Source organism: Danio rerio, chromosome 13 (assembly GCF_052040795.2).
Source record: "Danio rerio strain M-AB ecotype USA chromosome 13, GRCz13ab, whole genome shotgun sequence".
Classification (NCBI taxonomy): Eukaryota; Metazoa; Chordata; class Actinopteri; order Cypriniformes; family Danionidae; genus Danio; species Danio rerio.
The window spans coordinates 11271817-11284197 of NC_141033.1; the positions used below are offsets into that span (position 1 = coordinate 11271817).

The 12381-nt window shown below is 35.3% G+C and overlaps 1 protein-coding gene across 6 annotated transcripts in view; it reads left to right on the plus strand.

Annotated features, from left to right (window-relative positions):
- The window catches only part of sdccag8 (SHH signaling and ciliogenesis regulator sdccag8), a 92839-nt gene extending 81071 nt beyond the window's left edge, over nucleotides 1-11768 (plus strand). For all 6 annotated transcript variants that reach the window (XR_015505160.1, XR_015505161.1, XM_087277980.1 and 3 more), the window contains 2 exon segments: nucleotides 7546-7672; nucleotides 11472-11768. Coding sequence is in view for 4 of the 6 variants with exons in the window: in XM_087277980.1 (XP_087134106.1) it covers nucleotides 7546-7672; nucleotides 11472-11510 (166 nt within the window). In the remaining 2 variants the exon portion in view is untranslated.
- The last annotated feature ends 613 nt before the right edge of the window (nucleotides 11769-12381 follow it).

The following is a 12381-nucleotide window of genomic DNA, read 5'->3' on the forward strand; positions in this document are numbered from 1 at the left end:
AAAACCTAATTAAGTTGCGTGCCAGTAAATGGAGGGAGGTTATTGGATTTGCAGCCTTAGCTGCTGGACGGCCTTCTAATTTAATCAGACTCCCGTTGTGTGTCCAGCTTCAGAGATAACTACAGGAGTTTTCTCTCTTTTTGTATTCTTGGGGACAGTTTATGGGAGTCAGATACAAACTAGCACAGGCCAGAACAAGGGCACAAGTCATGTGTACTGGACGGATTTGAGACTTTTTCTCTGCGTGTCTGTACAGAATGTAAATAAGGGGGAGATTTAGAGGCGTTTGACATTTGCTGATTAAGGGCCGTGTGATTGTGTAATAGGTTAATAATGCAGCATGTCTGTCTCCAGAGGTGCAAAGGTGCTGCAGATGGCATGTGTGTGTGAGGTGAAGGAATTAACTGCTGAATTACACAATGCCTAAAGAGCTTCACTCAGTCATGTCTGACGTTATATTGATACTGATTCTAATGGATGGAACAAGCTCATTTAGCCCACTGAAACTAACAAAGAGGAAGGAATAGAGCAGGAATTATTCCATGATTTCTTCTGTAATCCTTTTATTTGGTGACTTCTTGAAAAATAGTCTAATATTAGAATCATAAGCTGCAGATGATATTATGATGAGTTTGATGGCTAAAGTTTGAGCACTGGTCATTTTAATTACATTTTTAAAAAGCCTTCAGTGTCACATGATCTTTCAGAAATCATTTAAATAGTCATTTTTTATGAACAGTATAAGAAAAACTTCAGTATTAATGAGAAAACCAGTTACGGCTATATATTATTTACATAGTTTGATTAAAAAATTTCAACAGCATTGCTCAGCATAAATGTGTACACCCCTCATAGATCTCTCTTTTAAATGAATATTTTCTGTAAGATGCCTTACAATAACATATTTCTGTATACACATTACTACGATTAGTCAGTACCAAACCCACAATTGGTAGTAATGTAACACTTAGAACACCCAAATTAATATATTGGGGAAATATATTAAATACAAGTTTATTAAAGGCAAAAAAATCCAAAGAAACTTAAAAAGAAGGTTGTAATTTTCATTCATTTATTCATTTTTTTTTCGGCTTAGTTCGTTTATTAATCTGGGGTCGCCACAGCGTAATGAACCACCAACTCATCCAGCATAATTTATGCAGCAGATGCCCTTCTAGTCGCAACCCATCTCTGGGAAACATCCACACACACTCATACACTAGGGACATTTTAGCCTACCCAATTCACCTGTACCACATGTCTTTGGACTGTGGGGGAAACTCGAGCACCCGGAGGAAACCCACGCGAACACAGGTAGAACATGCAAAGAGAACATACAAACTCCACACAGAAACGCCAACTGACCCAGCAGAGGCTCGAACCAGCGACCTTCTTGCTGTGAGGCAGCAGCACTACCTACTGCGCCACTGCGTTGCCCAGGTTGTAATTTTGTAGTTTGTAATTTTTTTAATTACTCTTTGAATTTGAATATATTATCTTTCTATTCCTAAGGATGTTAGGTAACCAAACTCTTATTTTAATAGATATAATGGGTATTTCATAAACTCTGAATTATTTGTTATATTCACTAAGAAATGTTCACTAAGAAATATTCATTATTTTCAAAAGTGGTGTACTTATTTATGCTAAGCGTTAAAGATTTAAATTTTTAGTCCAGATTTTTCATTTCGTTGCACCTTTACTAGTGCTTAATTTATAAATGAATAATTTCTGGAACAAAACTAGAAAATAAAGGTTATCGTAAACAACCTCCGCCACACAATCTCAGTTTGCCCAAAACATGACATCATGGAACGATGATAGCACAAAAAGAGATTCTTTTCTGAACGGTCTTTAACTATTTTGTGCAGTATAACGTTATGCGTCAACAATAGGTAAAAAACAAACAATAGCTACAAGCATAAATCGAATGAAACATCAACTAACACCACTGACATTCAGTTCACTTCACTATTCGCCTGTGCCAGGCGAATATGACTCACTCAGTCCAATCTTCAAGAAGAGCCCACAGTTTCTTCTTCCGTCATGTTGTCTGGCTGATTTGAGATCATTTTGCTTTTGTTTCCCGCTTTCCTGATCCATTCGTGCAATGTTATCTCAAGATCTCTTTTGATCAGGCTTAATATCAAATTAACTTGAGGGTAACAATAAAGCTTGACTGCCTCTGGCATTTATGGCAAATATTATTTATATAGGCCACTATGCCATTATTTATTTTCGCTGGTCACTGTGTGCGAAACAATAATCACCAACCAACGAGAGTGATTGTAAACATAAGAAAGCCGATTGATCGAAAGTGACTACCTTTAAGTATGTGCGCACTCACACTATCCACTCAGCTTTGCTCGCTGTTTTTGAATCGGACTCATTCAAATTCTCTCTCTCTCACAGATAAAAACACACATACATGCAGGTATTCACCGTGCAAAAGTTAATGCAGGATCAATTAAAATACATCGAAGTGCAAAACAGGAATATCTAACATTTTCCAGAACAGGTTCTGGCAAGATCCAACTCAAATTAAGCACTGATTTTTGTGCTCAAATTATTGACACATTTGGTCTCTGGGCGGGGCCTTTGATGTGATGTAGAGCTATTCGCTTGTTAAGTCATGACTTACTGGATCCAATCGGCTGCTCATTTGAATAAAAAATAATCTTTTATGATTTTTTAGTCATGTCACGCATTAAAGTGAATTTCTTTAAAATATAAATTATAGTGTACACTACAGTCTCTGGCATTAGACACTAATAATTAACTATTTATTAAGCAAATCAATCTTTTTCTGGCCATGTGATACCTAAATGCATGGATAAAATTCAGATCATGTTTTTTAAAAATAATACAGCGCATTGTAAGTGTTTGTTAGCACTATTTAATGGTCCTCAACATATAGTCTGATCTGACCTGGAAGTTGCGTCATGCGATGCCGATTTAATAAGCGGATTAATCAAAGTCTTGCTCTGAAGGTGGAGTACAGTACTGTATATGCAAATAATGTACATGCTTTCAGGATTTAACATGCAACTTCATGTACAAATGATAATTGGAATAAAGTTTGAATAAATAAAAGCTTTGTCCATTATTAGGACATTTTAAGCTTTAAAATGTGTTTCAATGCTACAAATATCTTATAAGACAACATACCAAGTTCAAGTTCTCAATTCATGACCTCGTTAACGATTTACATTTGGTGTAAGATCATGTCTTATGAATTTAGATGTTATAATGGTTTATACTTGTTTGCTTGGAATGTAAAATGAGCTAATTATAATTATTTAATTCCTTTTTTAACTAATATTAATCAGACTCCAACAATAAAACCTGTGTTTTGTGTGGAAATTAAAACCTTGTGTCAGAAAAACAGATGGCACGCTAACAGAGCTTTAGCTGCTTTACACATAATGCGCATGTTATTACAGCTCACTTCTTAAGTTGCTCGTATTCTTCTATTTGTTGTTGATATCTTGTTTTGGTAAACAATAGCAGATGAATTAGTAAAGGATAGTGGATGAAGGTTTGGATGTGTGCGCTGATACAGAAGAACATTTGGAGCCGAGCAGTGTGTGTGGAGGAGGTTATGGCCAGTGTCACAGTGCTGCCAGACTCTGGAGGTGGGCAACAGTAGTGGCGCCAGCTCCCCACACAGCAGGGCCTGAGCACGGGACAGGATGCCCACCACAGCCCTGAGATCAGCCCTGTCCAGATCACACCGGGAAACAAGCGCAATGAAAGAGCGCAAGACAAAAGAACAACAGCGCTCGAGACGGTCAAAGACACTGAGGCCGGAGGACAGGAACAAGCTGTCTAGTGCACGCAGATCAAGTCCTCTGCTGCCCAAAAAGCCAGGATTTAAGGAATCAGAGGAGAACGACATTTGTGAAAGACAGATACAAACCTACTGACTTACCAGAGATTGGCAGGCCAGAAAGAGTTCTGATGGTTATGGACAGGGGCCATTTTTCTGTCTGTTTTCACCACTGTAGAAATCCTGAACAGTAGCTCTTGGACTTTTTGAAAAATGTTTATTTAATGTTGGTCCGCATTTGTACATATATCTAAATGTATGTATGCTTCTGCTTCGACTTTATAAGTATGACATTTTAGATAGTTGTCTTTTGACCTTTGTCTTTTATTTCATTATATTTATTTTGCAACCATATTTAACCGTTTAATTGTCAACACACATGCGCATGAGGTACTATAAATTGGACTGTTCAACAACATACTGATTGTTCAGTTGATGAAACATATGTTTTTTGTATTACTGAAAGATTTTTAACCATTCTAAACTAAACAGCTCCATAGACATTAGCTCTGTTGCATCCAGCTTTTTGCATCCATGCAGATTTTGGAATATTGCGCTAAAAATGTTTAATGGAAATGCCAAGATGAGCTTGAATTTTGGAAAAATGCCTATATATTAAAGGACACCTATGGTGAAAATCAGAATTTGTAAGCTGTTTGGACAGAACTGTGTGTAGGTATAGTGTGTTCGCTGTCATATTGGAGTGATAAAAACACAATAAGATTTTATTCTATTTTTCTTTTAATTTCCTGACGTTAAACTAGGATCCAAATCCCTCCCATTTTTAAGGGCCCACCGTAATGTGACATAGGAGTGTGATTTCCCCTCCCACCAATTTGATTGACAGCTGCGTGTATATAATGTCACCATAGTGACGCAGATAATCAAATCAGCTGGGATTGAAAGATCTGTTCAGCTTGCTGTGATCATCAATCATCAAATGTGATCAAGAATCAGTTTAAAACGTTTTTAAAACAGTGCATGTTTGTAATGAATTACAGGGATTTTTACTTTCTTTATCACCACAGCCACATGTCAGTACAATTATAAAAGTAGATGCTTCAATCCCGGTTTGTGGACATTAAATTAGGTTTTTTTTGTAACATGATACGTAGATATCCATACAGCAGTGGATATTAACGTGTATCCTGTCATATTTTGCAAGTTCAAAGTTAAAAGCTCAAAGTGTGTGTGCGTCTGTGTGAACTTTGTATCGACATTGTGTGTGACTCATTGAAAGGCTTGAATAAACTCCACAACAAATACATAAAATAATCATTGGTAAAGTTCTTACTGTAGTATTTTTCACACAGGTTGTGTGAGATCTGCTTCCTTTATGTCTGTCACTGTGCTGTTTATCTGACACAGCCGAGGCAGAGATTGTGTTCAATGTTGTGTTCTGATTGTGATTGTGTTCTAAAACGTGTAATAGATAATCTGACTGGTGTTTTTAGCTAAAACTTTAAAGACACTTTAAGGAGTCACAAAAGCCTTCTCTTAAATCTTGAAAAAGGACTAATATAAGTGCCCTTTAACCTTTTTATGCATCTGCATCAAAGAGTCATGTGATTTTACATGTGAACAGATCATACAGATTAAGAGATAACAAAGTTTGGTGTGATAGTACAGCATTTATTGTACAAACCAGCAGACTGACCATATTGTAAAATATCTGAATTGTTATTTTGGACATTCTAAAATTCCTCAGACAACTTGTGTTATCAAAGTGGTTTATTGGCGTCAATAGCCCTAATGGTTAATTACACCGATATGTAGCACCATGGTGCTCACGTCGAGCTGAGTTTGTTCCTATCTTGGGGTCATTTGCCAACCCTTCCCGTCTCTCTGCTCCCAATACTTTCCTGTTTGTTAACTCGACTGTCCTATCCAAATTAAAGGTGAAAATTCAAAAAAATAATTACAAAAGAAGTAGTTCGAGATTATTACCTCCTGAACTGTCTGCGCTTCAAAAGAGTGGTCTCGCACATACAAACAGTCACTGCTCGTTCATTGCATTTTGTCTATTGAGGTGCAAGTAATTTCGAACCAGCGACCATCTTGCTGTGAGGCGAACGTGCTACCCACTGCGCCACCGTGCAGCCCCGCAAGTAATTTCTTATCTAAGAAAAAAAAGGGCGTATCTTCTCCTACTGCAGCATATTCACAATAAGTGACAATATTACTCTTTTAACTCATTGAATGGGAATTGTGCTTTATTTACAAATGATTTATGTAATGTTAAAGTTTTGTGCATGAATCTAAATTGCATCTTTGGATGGAAACATCTACTGTCCCAAAGTCAGAAAAGAAATAAGCATGTGTGTGAGGAGATCAAAAGATATACAATTATAAGAACATTAAGATTTTGTCACTCAAGACTTTTGGAGAGAAAAGAAAAAAATATATACATTTTATGCGCACATTAGACACTACAAAATTTAGTTGGTTTATACTTTGTGCTGTAGAAGAAAAATCATGTTTAAAGTGATGAGTCAACAATGACAAATCTAATGGCATAATATTCACTTTTGGGAGCACTGTCCAAAAATCACTATTAATATTGATGGCATCGACTGTCTTTCGCGAACACTTGTAACGTAAAGTCTCTTACGGAAGTTAAATAAACTGTTCAATGTGAGTGAGGGGTTCATCATGTTGTCATTAAAACTGTCCTTTAACAAATAAATTTAGTGGCTTATTTCAGTGCTTGTTTAAAAAAAAATTTTTTTTTAATATATATATATATATATATATGTGTATGTGTGTGTGTGTGTGTGTGTAAAATATATATATATATATATATATATATATATATATATATATATATATATATATATATATATATATGTATATATATATATATGTATATGTATATTAGTTGAAGTCAGAATTATTAGCCCCCCCGTTTACTTTTCCACCAATTTCTGTTTAACGGAGAGCAGATTTTTTCAACACAATTCTAAACATATAGTATAATAACTCATTTCTAATCACTGATTTATTTTATCTTTGCCATGATGATAGTAAATAATATTTTACTAGATATTCAAGACACTTTTATACAGCTTAAAGTGACATTTAAAGGCTTAAGTAGGTTAATTAGGTTGATCAGGCAGGACAGGGTAATTAGGCAAGTAATTGTATAATGATGGTTTGTTCTGTAGGCTATTGAAAAAAACATTAGCTTAAAGAGGCTAGTAATTTGGACCTTAAAATGGTTCATAAAAAAATAAAAACTGCTTTTATTTTAGCTGAAATAAAACAAAATAAAACTTTCTCCAGAAGAAAAAAATATTATCAAACATAGTGTGAAAATTTCCTTGCTCTGTTAAACATCATTTGGGAAAAAAAATTCTAATGGGGGCTAATAATTATGACTTCAATTGTGTATATATTTTGCTTTTTGTATTTTTACTAACCACATGGATAGAGTTTCATCAGACTTCATTGAGACATTTTTAAGAAACTAAAAAATCACAATTGTCAGGACGTCAACTTTTCCCGCACCCCGAAACCCTCAGACTTAGTAACAATCTGTTTAATGTTCACCTTTTATAAATATCCCCTTCTCAAGCAGATTTCCTCTACAACCTCTCACAAATTCTGTCAATAATCATGCTGTTGAGAAACACCCAGGCTGATAAAAGATTTGTGAATCTTCAGAGTGGTGAAGTGTCCATTTGTTTCAGCTGTCTTTCTCTGTGTGTGTTTTTCAGACTGCAGCAGCTGGACCAGCACTGTCAGGCCAGCTCTCAGCAGGTGCTGCAGCTCCTCAGCAGACAGAAGCAGCTCATGCAGGAGCGTCAGCAGCTCACTGAAGACCTGCACAGCCTGAAAAGCCAGGTCAGTCTCTCTTAAACACACACTCATGCCCTCAAGAGGCCGCTTGATGCTTCATGATATTTACCTTCTGCTGTAAAATGTTTGTGCATCTGTAAGATCTGCAAGCTCCGTCTACACCTTTAACACACGTATCCAAGTTTAGATATTACCTTCTACAGTACATTTTAATGTGACATTAGCATATAGCTAATAAAGGATATATAATGCAACTTTTAGTAAGAACTATTCAATTATATTAGCCTACTGATAATTATGTTTATGACAAAGGCTTAGTAATGTCAAGTTGTCATGACACAGACTGGTTGTGACATCTTTGGTTATGTCATAATGTCATCTCAAACAAGCTCACAATTGCATTTGAAATATGTATTTGACATACAGTAACTGAACAAACTGACACTTCCGGAGTTATCAAAAGCATGCAAATCACCTGTCATGCCATGATTATAAAGGTGTCATGACAGTCTTATGAACACCCCTTCATATAAAGTGTTACTGTGACTATCTCTTCCTGATAAAGTCCTTTTATATGCCACTGGCTGATGACTGTGTAATTTAAAACATCACTGACAGTAATGAGACACTAAAATACCTGTATGCATTGTAGTAACGATTTCCATGCTTAAACAGTTTTTAAATACGTTAATGACTATAAATGGTGATAAAGTACTGTACTGTACTGGATGTGAGTTTTGCAGCGAGTGTGACCTGGATGTGTGTGAGTGAGTGGAGCACAAGCAGCGCAGCAGCTGGTAGTCAAGGCTGCACATCACGCTAGACGAGGCGCCCACAGATGCTCATCCAGATTGCTGCTAGAGGCACGTCAATCGCCCAATGCTGACATTCGTTGGAGATTATTGCAAATGGAGCGATGCTCCGCAAAGCGCCGCCGCTTTCGGCTCTGTTAATACTACCATGCTGTTGTTTTGTTATTAGAGCGAGTCAGTAATTCAGCTTCTCCCTCTGAGCATTTGTGTAAGAACACCCACATGCTGCCACGCTGACCGATTCCTCACTAGCAGTCATGCTAGGCTCGTTCACAAAAAATGACTATTCTATCATCGTTTACTCACTCTTTTGAGTTTTTGTCTTCTGTTGAACACAAAAGAAGATATTCTGAAGAATGTTGAAAATCAGTCAAAGGAATATTGTCAGAAGATGTTGTCATTTTTTCTTATATATAAACAGAGTTCATAGGGTCATAGAAAACATGGAAAAGTCATCGAACTTTGATAAGCTATTTTTCAGTCCTGGAAAAGTTTTGTAAAAACAGAAAAACCCACAAAATTTCAAAAAGTAATGGAAATTAGTTTAACAATTATCTGTATACTTGAATTAGGCTGTTCGATGTTGGAAAAATCTAACATTACGGTATTATGTATTTCTGTGATATATTGCTATAAATAAAATATAGTAAAGATAAAAGTGAATTATAGTTTTCAGGTATTCACTATTCAGGTACAGATATTGAATAATCTACTCCGCACAGTCTTTATTACATATTATTTAATCTTTATTATAGTTTCAAAAACATTTCCTGTGGCTGGATGTGTTAAAATTTGAAATATTGAAATGCCTACACAGTCACAGGCCTTAAAGGGAAAGTAACTCAAAGATTAAAATAGACTCACTATTTACTCACACTTCACTTGTTTCAACACTATAGGAGTTAATAAATTATATTCTTTTTGTGTTTATTTAAAAAACTAAAACTCATAAATGTTTGAAACAAGTGAAGGGTGTAATGAAAATGGTAGGTAATTTTTGGGTGAACTCTCTCTTTAAAAATGCATGCAGATGATAAACTTTTACTCCATTATGATTAAACTCCTATATTAAACTACAATCCTAACATTGCATATCTTGCGATGTGTCTATTGTGGATGCACACATTGCAATATCGGTGCTGAAACGACATATTGTGCAGCCCTAACTTGAATAGGTGGCCAAAAACTTGCTCTCACATTGTTAGTGCTGTGTAAGCATAATCAAAATCAGTTTTACATGGATATAAACAAATTTAAACAAAATAGATTGTTGCGTGTTCTGTGATATGCTGTTATAAATTTGCACATCATTGTTTTTTTATTATTCACCATGTAATGTAGACATTACATGAAACATTACGTCATGAAAATGTACTTTAAAGTTCTGAAAAAGTCTAGGAAAAGTCATGGAATTTTAGTAGTAAAATGTGTACGAACCCTTTATGAAATTACTTGCGCCTCAGAAGACGAAATGCAATGAGCGAGCAGTGGCTTTTGTAAATGCAAGACCATTCTTTAGGAGTGCAAACACTCACGACAGTTCTGGAGGTAAGAATATCGAACCACTTTTTTTTTCTTTCTTTTGAATAAGCAAAAAACTGAACTAAAGTGAAATTATGATAGAGTTGCAGAAGTTAATTTGCTCATTTGTTAATTTGCAATTTGCTTTTTATTATATTTTTATTGAGGTATTTATGTTTATGCTTCTAATTAAATAACATTCAAACCCTTAGCAGCAAACTATCATGACAAAAAAAAATCATGATATTGATGAGACACTCACGATTAGCCTATTTAATTTCCGTTGCTTCTTTGTGTGTGCACTGCTATATCAATTCTGCATGTTCACTGGTACATAACTGCCCCCTGCTGGTCATGTGTTTCTTGTTCTAGATCATTTTGTGCTGTGCCGCGCAGTACTGCAGCACTGCGTGTATTCACGTTTAATCACTCACGACTTCCATAGTAGAAAAAAATGAAAGACAGTCTAATATAGATGGACTCATTGACTACTGGTTTCAGCATCTTTTGTGTTAAAATCACAACTTGAGAATGAGTAAACTGTCAAGTGGTGTGTTTTTATTTTTATTTATTAATTTTTTTCATTTTGGGGTGAACTATATTGCATTGTAGAGGCTGGGCGATATGGCAAAAATGTAGCCTCCATAATTAGTTTGCATATTGAAAGATAGCAATGTATATTTCTGTACAAGTTGTTAATACTTTCAGATTTAAAAGAGTATCCCAACAATGACTGAAGCCATGACAACTAGAGGGACCTTTAAAAGGCGTAAAATATTTTTGAATGATACATTTTCAAGGGCAACGCAGTGGCGCAGTTGGTAGTGCTGTCGCCTCACAGCAAGAAGGTCGCTGGTTCAAGCCTCGGCTCAGTTGGCGTTTCTGTGTGGAGTTTGCATGTTCTCCCTGCATTCGCGTAGGTTTCCTCCGGGTGCTCCGGTTTCCCCCACAGTCCTGACATGCAATACAGATGAATTGGGTAGGCTAAATTGTCCCTAGTGTATGAATGTGTGTGAATGAGTGTGTGTGGATGATTCCCAGAGATGGGTTGCAGCTGGAAGGGCATCCGCTGCATGGAAACGTGCTGGATAAGTTGGCGGTTCCTACTGCGCCACTGCGTCGCGCCAGCTATTTATATCTTTTGATTATTATTATTTTTATTTTATTTTCTTTTTGAGTCTGTGGCTTCTGCAGGTCAACAGGGAAGGTGATGTGGCTGGTGGGGTTGACTGGGAGTGCACAGCTTTTTGACTTTGAGCTTAAGCTGTTTTGTTTGTTCTCCAGTCTATAACTTCTATTTGGTTTGTTTAAGTATTTAGCACTTTTTTTTTTTTGTCACGTTTTTTAAACATCTCATGGGTTTTCTGCTTCCAAGCATCAAAAGATTTCCACGTTAACACCGAATATGCCAAACAAAGGAATTTAAACCACAGGATAAATTGCCAACAGAGTTGTTCTTAACATAAGTTTCTTACCAAGTCGTTGTCTTCTGTGCTTATCTTTTTCCGCAGGTGCATGCTGGGAAGAGAATGGACAGGCTGGCTGTGTGAGGGGATCAATTCTGTGCTTATACGTTTACTTCTGCCAAAGTGAGACGCAATACACATTTTGAAAATATACTTCAGCTTGAGCCACAGTGCACTTATTTGAATACATTTAAAAGTAGGTATGTGGAGTCATAACTGTATGACTAATCCCACAAGTCATTTTAGCGCACAATTACATGTGTCTTAATGTAAATAGTTATGTATCTTCATGTGTTCATTTTTATTTCATTAAAGGTTCTGGCCAGGGTCATTGAAGTTGTAGATGTGCTCAAGTGTGGACATATGTATGACAGATTTTTTACAGTTTCTTAAAAATCTTTCAATGAAGTCTGATGAAACTCTATACATGTGGTTATTAAAAATACAACAAAAAATAAATAATAATAATTAAAAAAAATAATAATAATAATTTATATAAACCACACCATTAAAATAGCTCCTGTTATACAATAACACATTCAATTGTGTAGCTTTGCTCTAATACATAGTAAAAAACACACTATATATATATATATATATATATATATATATATATATATATATATATATATATATATATATATATATATATACTATATAAATATAGTGTTTTTTACTATGTATTACAGCAAAGCCAAACAATTGAATGTGTTATTGTATAACAGGAGCTATTTTAATGGTGTGGTTTATATAAATTAGTTAGTACTTTCTATAAAATGTATTAACCTTTAGTGAAAATGATTACTAAGAATAATATTTATATTTTAATGAATAAAATGTATAATATATTATTAAATTTTTAAATAAAATTTAGTAATTTTAAAGGTACACCTATATGGAAAATCAACTTTTGTTAGCTGTTTTGACTGAACTGTGTGAATGTATGTGTACACTG